Here is a 17133-nt window from a genome sequence, read left to right on the forward strand (position 1 = left end):
GTTCAGCATAGGGTCCTGACACAAAAAGGATTGTATGGCACTCAATCCCACCTCGTGCGGTATGGAGGTATACAACGATTGGACATCTAGGGAGACCCAGAGATAACTGGGCTCCCAAGAGTAGGGAGAAAGCAATTCCAGCAAATGGGTGCCATCTCTAATGTAGGACTGGAGGGATTGGGCAAGTGGCTGAAGAAACTGGTCAACCTACCTATATCATTTACCTAAGGTACATAAGAATTTGACTAATCCCCCTGGACGTCCTATTGTGGCAGCCATGGGTAGTATTACCAGTGGCTTGTCACAATATGTTGACCAGTTTCTTCAGCCACTTGCCCAATCCCTCCAGTCCTACATTAGAGATGGCACCCATTTGCTGGAATTGCTTTCTCCCTACTCTTGGGAGCCCAGTTATCTCTGGGTCTCCCTAGATGTCCAATCGTTGTATACCTCCATACCGCACGAGGTGGGATTGAGTGCCATACAATCCTTTTTGTGTCAGGACCCTATGCTGAACCCCAGGCAAGGCTCCTTTATTGTTGAGGCTACCTCTTTCTGTCTCACTCACAATTATTTTAAATTCGATAATAATTTTTTTCTTCAAGTGAATGGGACTGCTATGGGGGCAAATTTTGCACCTTCATATGCCAATCTTACTATGGGGCATTGGGAATCCTTGCACATATGGCAAAACAATCCTTTTCTCTCCCACATTGTGTTCTATGGTCGTTACATAGATGATGTGATTATTATTTGGGATGGCAGTGCATCTTCAGTCTTAGATTTTGTTACACATTGTAACAATAATAATATGGGCTTACAGTTCACCTCTGTTCTGGATAAAGATAAGTTAGCTTTCCTTGATTTGGAATTATTTTCTGTTGGCAAAGATATTCATGCCAAGAATTTTACCAAACCTACTGCAGGGAACTCATTTCTCCACTATAAAAGTTGTCATCACCCCCAATGGCTCAACAATATACCCAAGAGCCAATTTTGCAGACTAAAAAAGAATTGTACTAGAATTGATGATTACGATAATCAGAGTAAGACTTTAAAAGCAAAATTCCTTGATAAAGGGTTCCCAGTACATCTTGTGGAAACAGCATGTTCTCAATACAAAAATACAACTCCCTCTTCATATACCTCTATCCGTGGTAGTAAAAATCTTAATGATTTACGCTTCATCACTCAATTTCATTCTCATCACAAACAGATGGAGAGTATTGTACGGAGACATTGGCCCTTGCTGCTTCAGGATGAGCATCTCCTTCCTGTTGTTCCCAATAGGCCAAAGTTTGCGTACAGAAAAGCACCTAATATTAAGAGCAAAGTGGCACCAAGTAAACTTAAAGAGAAACCTCCTCCCCCTGGTAGCTCTATTCCCACTTTTCTAGCTATCTCGGGTATGTACCAATGCCGCAAACCATTATGCAAAACCTGCCAGTTTGTAAGACATGGCCAGAAGGACTTTGTTGTAAAAGGAAAAACATACCCTATCAAGGGTTTTCACACATGCTCCACTGACCATGTGGTATACTGTCTAACATGTCCTTGCGGCCTGTTTTATGTAGGGAGAACCATTAGGCCACTTCGCAAGCGTTTCGGCGAGCATCGCCGTTTCATCTCCGGTGGATTAGATAATCACAGTGTTCCTAAGCATTTCCTCAAGTATCATCAAAAATCTACAGATGGTTTAAGGGTCTGGGTCATTGAGACAATGCCAAAGAACCTCCCCTCAGCCGAACGTTTCAGAAAACTCTGTCATAGAGAAATGTTTTGGATTTTTACTTTAAATGTTCTTGCCCCTGGAGGGTTGAACGAGGACTTTGAAACTAGTGCCATTCTCTAGATTCCTCCTTTCCTAATATATTTGTGCAAGATCTTTTTAGTAGTATATAATTTTCTATTAGTATATTATTTTAAATATGGTAAATATTTTTAAATAATTTTAACCTTTTCGGTATATTTATATATTTTATATTTTTTTAAATATATTTAGCTAATATATTTATACATATTTTTTGCCCTAGATATATTTTTCAAAATAGTTTCTCTTTGCCCCTTCATTCCCTTTCTTCTTTTGCCCCTCCTTTTTTTTTTTTTTTTTCCCCCCTACTCCCTCCCCTTCAGTCTTATATATTATACCTAGACCTAAGCATTATTGAAGACTGTGTAAAAATACTGATTCTCATTTTCATTTTATGTTTATTTTTATTTTTAAATGTCGCTTATTGGTTGTTGCTCTGTAAGAAATCATATATATTTTTTTGTTTGGATAGGGATTTTGTTTCTGTTTCTGTTTTTCCCCCTGTCCTATACCTTTATATTGTGATAACGCTCCATTTACATATCCCCGCCCCTAAGGTCCGCCCAGGTAGTATAAATTAGTCCCATACACACACAGTCATCGGGTTGATAAAGGAACTAATGAGATGTTCCGAAACGCGTCCCTCTTTGATGACTGCTTCCTGTTTGTGGTCCACGCTGGTTGCTGGTTATTGTCTCCTGCCGCTGACGTCACTTCCAGGATCCTCGTGTTTTGAGACTGTGATTGCGGGCTGGCCTGCCAGTTCTCTTGGAGCTCCCTGCTGATTTTCCTGTTGGCATCCCCTGGACCTCCCTGCTACTGGACACACACAGCCTAAAGAACTGGTATATGCCAGTGACCACTGCATTCATGCCGGACCACCTACATGGATATTAATGATATGCTCTGCCAGTCTACATATCTTGTAAGTGTTTTTAACCCTTTTTGGGGAAATTAAACAGCTTTTAATTCTACACTAAAGCCTCATACACACGATAGGACTTTGTACAAACTTTCCCTTGGATTTTTGTACAAAGGGCGTCGGCCCTGAACTTGTATTGCATACACACGGCAGGACTTTTTCAGCCAACTTTCACCAAATCACGTGGTTTTTCTGCTCTTTACCGCCACCTTTGGTCAACTTCTGTATTGTTGTCTGATCTTTTGCATTGGTTCTGAGCATGCCTGTTTGTACTTTGTACAAAAGTCCTATGGTTTTCCGTACACACGATCAGACTTTGCTCCATCTGACTTTTGTTGCCAGAAAGTTTGTCCGTTCGCACAGCCAACAAAAGTCTGATGAAAACCAAAAAAGTTTGTCCGATGGAGCATACACACGGTCAGATGTTGCTCCAAAACAGCTAATTTGCATGTTTGTTGTCAAAAAGTCTGATCGTGTGTATGGGCCTTTAGAGGCGCCTTTTCTTTGTTTTTCTGTTTCCTATTCAGAGATTGCTTCTCTTCATAAGTGCAGCCATAAGTGTGGAAGATACCCTATTATAGACTTTCTGGTTCCTAAAGATATCTGTTTTTTGCTTGGTCCTGAAGTTCAGAGCGCCCTTACAAACTGTATCTGGATTATTATATCTTCTAAAATAGCCTCCATTTTTACCAGGCAACCAAAATTGGCATTAAAAACAGAAAATTGTATCGAATACGAACCGTAATTTTCCTTTCCTGACGTCAATGCATGGCAGCATACATGCGATATAGCTTCACTTCTATATCCACCCACGGGACCTGTCTAAAAATCTATAAAAAGGAAAGGAAAGCTAGAGCAACCTCCCCCATTCTGCGTAAAAATAACAAGATCAAAAAATGTAGGGTCCGTACGCTGCCATGGATTGGTGTCAGTAAAGGAAAATTACAGTAAGTATTTGATACAATTTTCAGTTTTTCTGATGCCAACATGGCAGCATGCACGTGATAAATAATGAGCTAAAAAGGAAGGGTTAAAATGTATAATCAAACTTTAATGCAATGGCCATGGAAGCCTGCCTGGACCATCATTCCGAAGTCCATTGATGTACAAGCCCCTGGATTTTCCCTGTAGCACCTGAGGCAGGTTCTCTGCAGCAACCAGCCTGCTGCTTTACAGATGTCTCCATAGACGTTTTCCATGAGCTGCCCGGAATTCAGACGTAGAAATGGGGGAGGTTGCATCTTTGAAAAAAAAAAAAAATCTTAAAATTTAGCCTTCCTTATCCACTTCAGTTCAGTTTGTAGAAATAGTGAAATTTCGGGAAGGCGAAGACTGACAGTTTTGCGGTTTCCTAACCTGTCCACCTCTTGTTCCTTCTTCTCAGGCGTTCCCGGCAGCGACTACATAAATTCCAACTATATAGATGGGTACAGGAAGCAGAACGCTTACATCGCCACTCAAGGCCCCCTGCCGGAAACCTTCACCGATTTCTGGCGCTTGGTGTGGGAGCAGAGGGCCTCCACCATCGTGATGATGACCCGGCTTGAGGAGAAATCCAGGGTGAGTTGTCCCACGGAATCGGGAATCAGAGAAAAAAAAAATAAAAACACACAAGGCCTCCAGATCTCATCTACAAAGGAGATTGTTAATTGCAACAAATGATATTGTTAATCGGTGCCACGGCATCCGTGCTAAATTAGGTTTTATTACTTGCCCCGGGGCTGAGGAACACAAGACAAAAACTGCATACCAATCGTCCCATTGTGCCCTTCACAGCAATAATTCATCATAGAAAACCACTTATGTTTTTAAATATACAAGAATCCTTTTACATATCTGAAAGTAGAATTGTGTATGTGTATATATATATATATACACACACACACACACACACACACACACACACACATATATATATACACACATACATACACACACACACACACACACACACACACACACACGTGTGGTGGTGATGACAGACTCTGTACACAAAAAGCATGCATATAATTGGAAATCCATGCTCGGAGATCAGGGATTGCTTGCTTGGTAACGCCACCATTTAGAGAGTACCTTGTATTTTTCTTCAATGGTAAAAGACATTCTGTGATTGGACGAGGCGTTAATGGGGACATTGTCCATCTTTTCCACCTCTTCCAATCAGAGAACGCCTGGCTCTACACAGAATTTATTAAAAAAATGAATGTGTGTCCAGTATTGGTGACCAAGCAATCAGTCCATTGTTTAAATTGTGTTCATTGCGTCACTTGTGTACTTTGGAATTCCCACCTTGACGCGTTATCTAGGAATATGATAATATGTTTTAGTGGTTCAACGATAATTTGGATAGAACTAAGTTTACGTTAGTGTTAGATTTTAAGGAACACAAATTTATACACTACATTAGTATTCTTTGGTTAATGCAGAATATTTATTAAAAACCTAATTGAACCGTCATCTTAAATGGCCTAAATACATTGGCTAGTGCCAGCATGCTGCAGAAACAGGACCCCCCCCCCCTTCTCTGTGTGGAAACAGTGGTCTCTCTGCAGAGGTCTGACAAACTTCCTGCAAAGTCAGAGCTAGAGTTCACTAATCATCAGGGAGAGTGGTATATGCTCATTGTAAAGCTATGAGTCTGACTCAGTGGACGACATGTCTGCCCTCTGCAAAGAGACCACTGCTTGCACGCAGAGGGCAAAGGGTCCTTCTCCACTAGCATTCTGGAAGAGACAGACCCTTGTTCTTTGTGTGGAAGCAGTGGTCTCTCTCCAGAGGTCTGATAAACCCCCTGCTACGTCAGAACTAGAGTTCATTAATCAGCAGGGAGCATGGTATATGCTCATTGTAAAGCTATGAGTCTGACTCAGTGGAGGACATGTCTGAGCTCTGCTAAGAGACCACTGCTTGCACCCAGACAGCAAAGGGTCATTCTCCATGAGCATTCTGGAGGAGACAGACCCTTGCTCTCTGTGTAGAAATGGTGGTCTCTCTCCAGAGGTCATTAACCACTTGCCGACCAGGTCACGCCGATATACGTTGGCAAAGTGGCACGGGTGCGCAAAACCAGGTACCCTTACATCACTCCGTCATCTGCGGCTAGCAGGAGTGCGCTGTAGGAGCGTGTCCGCCGGTAACTCGATATCATGGCACGAAGAGGCAGAATGGGGAGATGCCTATGTAAACAAGGCATTTCCTTGTTCTGCCTAGCAACAGAAAAGGGATCTACTGCTCCCAGTGATCTCTATCATGTTCTAGTGAGCCCATCCTCGCCCAGAGTTAGAACACACACATCCTAGTTCTGTGAGGAGAGGAGAGAGATCGAGATTGTGAGTTCCTACAAGCGGGGAATCACGATCTTTCATCTCCTATAGTCAGTCCCCTCTCTCACTGTTAGAAACACTCATAGGGGACACAGTTAACCCCTTGATCGCCCCCAGTGTTAACCCCTTCACTTCCAGTGACATTTACACAGTAATCAGTGGCTGTTTTTAGCTCTGATCGCTGTATAAATGTCCATGGTCCCAAAATAGTGTCAGCCGCAATGTCACAGTCACGATAAAAAATGGCAGATCGCTACCATTACTAATAAAAAAATAAAAATACCATAAATCTGTCCCCTACATTGTAGACGCTATAATTTTTGCGCAAATCAATCAATATACGCTCATTGCAATTTATTTTATTTTTTTTACCAAAAATATGTAGAAGAATACATATCGGCCCAAACTGAGGAAGAAATTCTTTTTTTTTTTTTTTTTATATATATTTTTTGGGGGGATATTTATTATAGCAAAAAGTAAAAAATAATGCTTTTTTTTTTTCAAAATTGTCTTTTTTTTGTTTATAGCGCAAAAAAAAAAAAAAACGCAGAGGTGATCAAATACCACCAAAAGAAAGCTCTATTTGTGGGGGGAAAGAAGGACATGAATTTTGTTTGGGTACAACGTCGCACGACGGCGCAATTGTCAGTTAAAGCGACGCAGTGCCGAATCGCAAAAAGGGCCTGGTCAGGAAGGGGCAAATCCTTCTGAGGCTGAAGTGGTTAATCAGCAGGGAGCATGGGTTATGTGGATTGCGGAACAATGGATCTGACTCAGTCGGGGCATGTCTGACCTCTGCAAAGAGACCACTGCTTGCACACAGAGAGCAAAGGGTCCTTCTCTACGGAGCATGGAGAAGAGATGCTTGAGAGGGGATATGATTTCAATATACAAATACTGTACTGGTGACCCCACAATAGGGAGAAACCTTTTTTGCAGAAGGGAGTTTAACAAGACATGCGGCCACTCATTAAAATGAGAATAAAAGAGGTTTAACCTTAAACTACGTAGAGGGCTCTTTACTGTAAGAGCGGCAAGGATGTGGAATTTCCTTCCACAGGTGGTGGTCTCAGCGGGGGGGCATCGATAGTTTTAAGAAACTATAAGACCCCTTCCACACCAGGGCGTTTTGCAGGCGCTATAGCGTTAGAAATAGTGCCTGCAATCCTCCCGAAAGAAGCTGCACCATTGTCTGTAGCGGTGCGCTGGCAGGATGTCAGGGAAAAGTCCTGCCAGCAGCTTCTTTGGAGCGGTGTGTTTACCGCTCCTCCACCGCTGCTCCCCATTGAAATCAATGGGGCAGCGCTGTAATACCGCCGGCGAAACACCGCTATTGCGGTGGTTTTAACCCTTTCTCGGCCGCTAGCGGGGGTAAAAAAGCGTCCCGCTAGCGGCCGAAATGCGCCGTAAATCTGGCAGTAAAACACCGCTAAAAATAGCGGTGTTTTACCGCCCACGCTATGGGCAGTGTGGTGTGAAAGGGGTCTTGGATAAGCACCTGAATGACCGAAACATACAGGGATATACAATGTAATACTGACATATAATCACACACATAGGGTGGACTTGTCTTTTTTCTACCTCACCTACTATGTAACTATGCTGAAGAGACAGAACCTTGCTCTCTGTGTGGAAGCGGTGGTCTCTCTCCAGAGGTCATTAACCACTTGCCGACCAGGTCACGCCGATATACGTTGGCAAAGTGGCACGGGTGGCAAGGGAGCATGGGTTCTGCTGATTGTGGAGAAAATCGGTCTGACTCAGTCGGGGGCATGTCTGACCTCTGCAAAGAGACCACTGCTTGCACACAGTGAGCAAAGGGTCCTTCTCCGCAAGAATACTAAAGAGATGGACCCTTGATGTCTGCATGAAAGCAGTGGTCTCTCTCCAGAGGTCTGAAAAACCCCTTGCTTATTCGGAACTAGAGTTCACTAATCAGCAGGGATATGCTGATTGCAGATCTAGGAGTCTGACTCAGTGCAGGCAATGTCTGACCTCTGCAGAGAGACCACCGCTTCCACATAGAAGAAGGGTCCTTCTCTGCAGCTTGCTGCCAGGGGACAGGCTTTTCTGCTCTGTGGCTGCTTTTTAAAGAAAATGAACTGTAAGGCTTTGCACGCCTTTCATCTTTTGAGGCTCCTGGAATGTGTGTAGTCAATTTAGGCTGAAAGTTCAGTTGGGCTTTAATAATAAATTGATTGATCTGTGATGGATCTCGCAAATGTAACATTTTCTCCTCGCAGAAGGTTGTGTTTATAAAACGATTGTGAAGGAGGATGTGGGTGGCGGGGTGTACGTCCGAGGATGAGACGCGACAAATAGTTCTCCAACAGACCGTATAATCAATGATCTCTGGTAGTTTACTAAATTATTAATGGTATTTGTGTCTGAATCGCAGGTGAAATGCGACCAGTACTGGCCCAGCCGCGGCTCCGAGACGTACGGAATGATACAAGTCACCCTGCTGGACACGGTCGAATTGGCCACGTACACAGTGAGGACGTTCGCCCTCTACAAGGTGAGATGAAGGGAGTGTTGTTTCTAACCATTAACTTCCCTCCTCCTGCATGGGTGACCCCACAAGTAATGATATCTCCTCTTCCTCCTCCTCCTCCGCCCATCACGCACCCCCCCCCCCCCTCCTGACCGCGATAAGACAGCACATTATGGGAGAAGCTAGACAAGCAAATTAAGAGTGTAATGTTTTAATTTAATTTTCAATTATAATATAATTTTACGGTGCGCTGAGCTTAATGAGAGGAACAATGAATGCAGATAGCGGTGCCGAGCGAAACTTTTTGGATACCTATTGTGGGGAGACGGTGACTGAGTTTAGTGCGCCGCGGCTCGATAATGTCATTGTTGGAGTTTTCATTTTAACCGTTCTTGTTTGCGGACGCCGCCGTACAACCCACCCCGACAGATCGTCCCAGACGGACACTTAACTTTTTGTAATTGTGTATCTGTTATTATTAGGGAAGATTCAAAGTATCATTCTGGGAGTAGAAATATTTCTAGGAGGATTATAAAATCAGTGAATATTTATGTGGAACATCAGTGCCGCATCAATCCCCCACCCCCCCATCTTCTGTACCACCATCTTAGAAAAAAATCAAGCATGTTAGAAGTTGCGCCGCTGGTCTCTGCTGAGTATTTGGGACCTGGTAGAGCCCTGTGGAGCATCTGCACATGCGTGGGGGATTTTTGTTCATGCACATAGATACAGTTTCTGGCATTAGAAATCCGGCACATGCGCAGCCCAGTTGCAGCAATAATAACACAATGGGGGGTTGATTTACTAAAGATCAATCCATTTTGCACTATAAGCAGGGCCATCTTAACAGCATCATGGGCCCCTGGGCAAAGTAATGCACTGGGGCCCCTACAAGCCTGTCCCAATTTTTGCACCTACTCTCAAGAATTAAAGTATAATTCCTCACCGCGCCCAACATTGCAGACTCACCGCGCAAAACATTGTAGACTCACCATGGCAGAGGAGAGCCAGAGATCAGAGCGGATAGCCGCTGTTACAGCTTACGTGTCTCTGCTCCGCTCACCGTCGCACACAGCCCCGCCTCCTCCTAACCCCCTGGGCCTGTGATAGACAGAACACATCCCAGCACTGGGAAGCTCTGCTGATTTCCATCATCCTATCACGTGCAAGCAAAAATTTAGTTTTTTATTTTCCTTGCCTGTCCCCCTCAGATCTACAGCGACTTCACTTCCAAGTGCACTTGTAGTGCAAAGTGGAATTGCCTTCAGTAAATAAACCCCCAATGCCTCCAGCTGCTTTTCCAAGAACTTCTCCTTCCTATGTAATCAAGATGAGGAAAGAAGGAAGGTCTTTGAGATCAAAATCAGGAGAGCGGCCAAGGGTGACAACGCTGCTCCTCCATACAGTACCTCCTTCCTGTCCCAGGGTATTTTCACCCTGGGACAGGAAGTGTGTTACTGGCAGGATCACCAGGGGACATTAAAGGGGAGGAAGCTGAAAGGAAAAAAAAAATGCAGCCACCACGTCTAAGGTTCAGTAAGCTGCAATATATTTTTACAATTTTTGATTTTTACATTGGTTGAATACCTACTCCCCTGCCACATGCCAGGGTTCAGTGGGGGGCGCAACCACGGGGTCACTTGTAACATAACCACACCATGTAAAAGAAGTCCATGTATACTTACCTTTCCAGTGGCTCATATCTTTCAACTCTGTCACTTTCCTGCTGCCCAGATATCTGACCCTTCCACATGTGTGAATATCTGCTCTCCCCCCTACACTAGGGAAGGACCCTGTCATGTAGTGGGGGGGGGGGGGGGGGGGAGTAGGTATTCAACCCTGGTACTTCTTAAAGTGGTTGTAAACCTATTAAAAAAAAAAAAAAAACCTGCAAGGCAAAAAGGCATAATGAGCTAGTTGGCATCGCATACTAGCTCATTATGAAATAATTAGCTTAGATTGACTCTGTTGCAGTGGTCCCCATACACCGCTGTAACCGGTGACATGTCTCCCGGAGTCATTTCTGGGTTCGCAGGCTCCGGTACCATGATTGACCGGAGCCGCAATGGCATCACTCCCAAGCACACGGGAGCCGCCAGTCCAGGCACAGGCTCTTTAGAAACGGGACAATCAAGCTGTTTCTTCGGTGCACATGTGCTAATGACGTTGGCACAAGCGTATATGGTAAATATCTCCTAAAAACTTTAAAAGATATTTACAGTACCTACAGGTGAGCCTTATTATAGGCTTACCTGTAGGTAAAAGTGGTTTAACTAGGTTTACAACCACTTTAAGCCAGCCATAGACTTTGAGCAGGAGCCAGCCGACATGTGAAGCATGTATGGGCAGGCTGAATGTACTCAAGTTGATCAGTCTGCTTGATTTTACATGCAATTATTGCGAGCGGCTGTTCTAGCCAGTAGCAATAATCACTGTGTTCTCCTGGCGGGGGAAGCTGCCTCTCTGCTAGGAGAACACAATGGCTCAGCAGGAGGGATTCCCATATCAACACAGTGGTTGCAGGAAAGAAATTTGCTCTGTCTTTGGCCTTAAAGAGCAGACTGAGAAAGGCATGTTATGCACCTTTGTGAATTGGGCCTTTTTAAGATGGGAACTGTTACATATTTCGGAATTGTATACTATCTTAATGTATACCTCAGTCAAACAAGATTACATGGTCAAATGGGAGCAAGACCTCCTATAAAATCTCGAACTAGAGGAGTGGCAATCGATTGCCCAAACAGCATCCAAATCACTTGCGAACACCTCTATTATAGAATGAAACTAGGTCCTTTTTAGATGGTACATGGTGCCGACCAGACTGGCTACATATGTTCTGGGAGCTTCTCCAAAGTGTTTGAGGTTGTGGGCAAGACGGAACGACATACCATATATGGTGGCAATGCCCCAAGCGCAAGCGCTCCTGGCTCATGGTCAATGAAAAGGGTCTTCACAGTCTTGAATAACAAAATAGAGGTTTCGGAAAAAAAGTCTGGGGTTTGTGGATCAGCTATTTGACTGGAGACTCCCGTACGGCTCCGATATGAGGGGCCTTCGGGTGGCGCGGACCAGAGCTTGGGGTCTCCCCCCCCCTCTCTCTCTTTTTTCTCACCTTTCTTCTCCCGGCTTTTTTTCTTATTTGTTGAATAAGCTCCCCGATGGGTACTATCTATCCACTACTAGGGGCAAGGAACACCCTTCCTTTCATGGTCGTGGAGAAATTCTTGGGCCCCACAGCTCTTTGTTAACCACTATACGACTACTATGGTGTTGGGAGAGCACTTGAAGTCCCAAAAAAGGGAAAAGGGGGTTTTGCATTGAGCCCAGTGTCCTTGAATCAAAACTATTTTGTTCTCAATAAAAGTATCTGCTCATTTGGTGCAAATGCAACTTTTCAAATTTTTTAATCCGACACCTTGAGCTAAAAAGGTCCCGCTGGTATAGATACTTTGCTGTATGTGCAGATCTGGATAATACTTCCTAAAACGGACCAGTGATAGTGGTATAAACATGATTGGGATTTATAGAGTGTTTAAATTTGCCTTGTATTGTATTCCCTTTCTATCTGTGTTACAGAACGGCTCCAGTGAAAAACGAGAAATCAGACAGTTCCAGTTCATGGCCTGGCCAGACCACGGGGTTCCCGAGTACCCCACGCCTATCCTGGCCTTCCTTCGCAGAGTGAAGGCCTGTAACCCAGCAGATGCCGGGCCTATGGTGGTACACTGCAGGTAAGAGGAGACCGGGGGTTGCTGTCACCCAGAGATCCCTTTCAGGATTGGGTACAGAAAGGGGGGCACACAGGGGCAGCTGATGTCCCAAAGGGCAACATGTGGGGAACATCCTCATCATAAAGGGGCACAGTAGCACTCGGGAAGACAGCCTTGTAGAATAGGCTTTACATTGTGTCAACTATGCAGGCAATCAATGAAATATTAAAGTGTATGTCAGGGCAGGAAAAAGAAAAACATATACTGTACAGTACATCTTTGCAACACATGCACATTTCACCATGTCTTTTCTCTGTGCAAATGCTGCAAGTGTAGAAAAATACCAGTTCTACCAGAAATCCACTGAGATTTCCTGTAGTGAGCTGAAAACACAGTGCCTCCGCTGCATTAAAATTCCAAGAGTATAGGTCATATGGTCTCTGGCTACTAGGAAAGAACACTACAGTTTCCTCCTTGGTCCATCTGCAGCTGCAGACAATACAGAAGAAGACGATATGAATTTTTATGCTCTCAGCTTAAATAATGAGAATCCCCTGTGTGAATGAGGCCTTAGGTCATATTTGGCTTTAAATAATCCAATAACCCCCCCCCCACTTGTATTATTTGAACAGCGCCGGTGTGGGAAGAACAGGGTGCTTCATTGTGATTGACGCCATGCTGGAGCGAGTGAAGCTGGAGAAGACGGTGGATATCTATGGTCAGGTGACCTGTATGCGCTCTCAGCGGAACTACATGGTACAGACGGAGGACCAATACGTCTTCATCCACGAAGCCCTGCTAGAGGCGGTCATGTGTGGGAACACAGAAGTGCCGGCACGCAGCCTGTATGCACATATCCAGAAACTGTCTCAGGTCCCTGTGGGAGAGAGCGTCACCGCCATGGAGCTAGAGTTCAAGGTACGTCGCCATGTGTGCCAGTATCTACCAAATAACCATCAATCTATAACCATGGCACTCCTCACATTGACAGTAGGAGGAGGACACTTCTGTGTTGGGGTTGAACTAATTTTGCTTCCCTTTGGTGCTGGGTAGATGTGTTGGTGGTCAGGGTCATCTTTAATATTGGTTGGACCCTGGGCAAACCATTTTCTTGGGCCCTCCCAAATCCACTTGTCAACTATTTTCAGGCAGTGTAGGCTCAAGGGGCAGCTGCTTTGGGCCCCCACAGCAATGACTGGGCCTGGGGCAGCAGCCGCTTTTGCCCTGCCTTAAAGACAGCCCTGTTGGTGATGAGTCTATCTTCATTGACAGTCACCAGACACGCACCAGATGGATTGTGGTAATTTAAAGCAGTGGTCATCAACACTGTCCTCAGGGCCCACTAACAGGCCAGGTTGTATGTATTACCTTCGGGAGATGCAGACTAGAATACTGCAATCACTGAGCAAAGTATATAGTGTGATGTATTTCAGTTATCTTGCAAACCTGGCCTGTTAGTGGCCCTGAGGACAGGGTTGATGGACCACTGATTTAAAGGGAATGTCTCTCAAGATTTAGACTGTGCTCCTGTTCACATTCTAGGACTTGGCTTTCTCGTTCGTCTTCAGAAATCTTGTTTACTCAGTTTTTTTTCCCCCTCTTCTTTACTACGTAGCTATTGGCTAACTCCAAAGCCCACACCTCACGGTTCATCAGTGCCAACCTACCATGCAACAAGTTCAAGAACCGGCTGGTGAATATTATGCCCTATGAATCGAGCCGCGTGTGTCTTCAGCCAATCCGTGGTGTTGAGGGCTCTGACTACATCAACGCCAGCTCCATCGATGGCTATAGGTAACGTCCTATAGGAAAGCAGTTATGTGATTTGTGAATAAAGAGAACCTGTCAGAACGGCTGTTTTCTGCCACAGCTGGGGCTCCCCCATCTCGTACTGGGAACTTACACTCCAGAGGAGGTGCTGGGGGTTGTTATAGTGTACTTGTTCCTGCAGGTAGGAGCAGTCTTACATCTCCAGTGCTGAATGCGACCCTCTGCTCTTTTATGAAAGAAATCCTATTATTAAAAAATTATGGAGGTTGCAGTTGGCAACTGACTCCCGAAAATGCTAGTCTCTTGGCTGCCATGATGCATCGGTTTTAGTGGTTTCCAGAACAAGTGCAGAAATTTAAAATTCTAACTTCCTGAGTGCAACTAGCAGTTTTAAGAAGGACAATACACCCGCCCCATATTTCTTTAATCCCTTCACACCTAAGGATAAAACAAATCTTAATGCCTAAGCACAATTTTGCAACTTTGACATGTGTTAGTAAAATTGTACATATCATCACAACTACTTTGTGCACCCAGGTGGATTATATCACTTTTTTTTTCAGGACAGATTGGGCTTTAATTTGATGGTAAATGGTAATGGATATCTCCCAATTTTATTTATTTTTTATCATCAAAGGAAAACTGGCCCAAAATAGTAAAAAAACAAATAAATAAAACATTTTTTAGCTGTAGGTTTCTTGTTACCATAACCCACCACCAAAGAACAACTCAAAATAAATTCTCCTGCTCCTGACAATCGCAGCGATGCCACATGTGTGTATGCTAGTTGTTGATTGTACCCGTAGTACGGCCCAGAAGCAATAGTCTGCATTTTACTATTTTTGTTTTTTTTGCCCTACCTAAAACACACCGACACTGATGCCAATTAAATGGAAAAAAAAAAAAAAAAATCCTGCCCAAAATATACCGACCCTGACGTGACACAAACCCTAACCCTGCCACTGACCTAGATCAAACTTTGAGCTAGGTTTTTTTTTTTTATTATTATATTTTTATATTTATTTTTACACATTTTTTTTTCCTCTCTCCGAGGAAAGAGAAAGATACATTGTATCTTTCCTCTCCATTCACAGATAGAAAAACACAGGGGGGCAGGCTTCACAGTGACTGATCACTGTGGTAGCCAATCAAAGGCTACCACAGCGATCAGGTGACCCAGAACCCGGGAGATTAGGGCCCCGATCGTTAGTACACTGGGCCCAAGGCTCTCAGTTAATCCACGGTCACTGTGTGCTCCCAGTGCAAAAGGAAATATACACATATGCGGCCAAATGGAAAAAAGCCCAGTGCAGTGGGGCTGCATATATGTGTTATGTCCGCAGGAATGACGGGTGTAATTAAAGTGTAAGTTCACCAAAAAATGTAAAAGTGAACACCCTACACCTTCCCCATTGTACTTACCTCTGTGGGTGATGAGCGATTACTCCCCATGCAGCAGTTTAGGGCTTTGAAATCCCCGCTGCTCTCCCTCTTTCTGCTGCACTTCCAGGGCAGATCAGAGCGATGTTTCTGATCTGCCCTGGAGGCCCCACAGAAATACGAGGAAGAAGATCGGGGATTTCAAAGCCCTAACCCGCTGTGTGGGCAATGACAGCTCAACACACACGGAGGTAAGTACAGAAGGGACCAGCAGGTGGGGATTAAATGATCCTAATAATATACGAGTAGCCGCCGTTAGTCAAAAATGTTCATCTCAAAATTGCAACTTATTCAAAGTGCCACCCAGGCAGACATATTCCACAACATTATGAAAGACATTGTCCTGTTTAATGTTACCCTTATCTGCTTCTCAGATCCTCATGCTTCATTCTTGTTTTGCAGGCAGCAGAAAGGCTACATCGCCACTCAGGGACCCCTGGCGGAGACCACTGAGGACTTCTGGCGCATGCTATGGGAGCATAATTCCACTATCGTGGTGATGCTGACCAAGCTGCGGGAAATGGGCCGGGTAAGAACCATCAGCGGGTTTATCAGTGTTAGAGTGCACCTATCCATGCCATTATGTGACTGGAGGCAACTCCACCTTCACCTAAAAGGCTTTCATATACAGGTGATGATCACTGCACTGAGAACGAGCAGCTTGGGAGAGGATTTGTATGGAAACTTCTACATTCACTCCAGACTGGCCAACCAATTAGAGGGCATCGATGGTCAGAAATGTATTTTTCCAATCTGTCTATCCAGGAATCTAATCTAAAAGTCCAAGAAGTCCAAAACCATCTTCATGTGGCTGGGGGGGGGGGCAGGCTCTGACTGGCCTTCTGGACAAGGGCGACCTGTCCATTAGGGGCGCCGCCCCCTCCCGTCTCTTTGCCAGCCCCTATATGCAATGTATAGATTCATGCATGCATAGCGTGAATCTATCCATGGCTGGCCCCTTTCGGTTCACTGGGCATATGAATTACAACACTCGAGGGTTGTTGTTTTGTTGTTTTTTTTTTTTTAAGCACCGAATTAGAGCCATAAGCTTTAAAATAGGGTGGGTCCGGGATGCTGAGGGGTGCATCCAGGGCTGTTGCAACACTGATCCTCCCCCGCCCAATCAGGAAGCGGGTCTGATACCTGTCACCCAATTGGCTGAAAAGACAGGTGATCCTATTGGATGCCTAGGAGGAGTGGGAGGAGACACACAGCGGAAGCGAGAAGAGCTGTCTGGTTTCTGCTGCTCCATGGATGCCCGATCCCCGCTGCCTAGATGGGGTACAGGCGGACAGCGGGGGGCGATTTGAGTTGTTGTGGGGGGGGGGGTGTTCGGTTGTTTGATGCCCCCCCCCCCCCCCCCACACCACCACCCCAAACATAGTGCCAGTGCCAACAAACAAAAAAACACCAGCCTCCACTGTTTCTAGAGGATGATAGAACTCTCTCCGGTGGGCCTCTGCTCCCTACGAAGGACTACTGTAATTGACGGCTCGCTAGGCTGTCCGTTCTAAAGCTTGGCCTGCCCCTCTATGCCTGCAGCCCACCCGCCTCCATGACATTTTAGTTAGGCCCATCTTATGCAACATTTAGGTGCCAGTCCACCTTCCATTACACCTGCAGCTGTAGACCTCATCATATCTCTGCCCACCTCCCCTCTTCCT

At 44.9% G+C, this 17133-nt stretch overlaps 1 protein-coding gene across 13 annotated transcripts in view; it reads left to right on the forward strand.

The window, feature by feature from the left end:
- The window catches only part of PTPRF (protein tyrosine phosphatase receptor type F), a 1477204-nt gene that overhangs the window by 1452205 nt on the left and 7866 nt on the right, over window positions 1–17133 (forward strand). For all 13 annotated transcript variants that reach the window (XM_077450677.1, XM_077450676.1, XM_077450680.1 and 10 more), the window contains 6 exons: window positions 4117–4292; window positions 8454–8573; window positions 12126–12280; window positions 12892–13177; window positions 13875–14053; window positions 15872–15998. In XM_077450677.1, the coding sequence (XP_077306803.1) occupies window positions 4117–4292; window positions 8454–8573; window positions 12126–12280; window positions 12892–13177; window positions 13875–14053; window positions 15872–15998 (1043 nt within the window). The remainder of the gene's footprint in view (window positions 1–4116; window positions 4293–8453; window positions 8574–12125; window positions 12281–12891; window positions 13178–13874; window positions 14054–15871; window positions 15999–17133) is intronic.

This window comes from Lithobates pipiens, unplaced genomic scaffold, assembly GCF_037356315.1.
Source record: "Lithobates pipiens isolate NorthernLeopardFrog02 unplaced genomic scaffold, aLitPip1_a1.2 Scaffold_23, whole genome shotgun sequence".
Taxonomy (NCBI): Eukaryota; Metazoa; Chordata; class Amphibia; order Anura; family Ranidae; genus Lithobates; species Lithobates pipiens.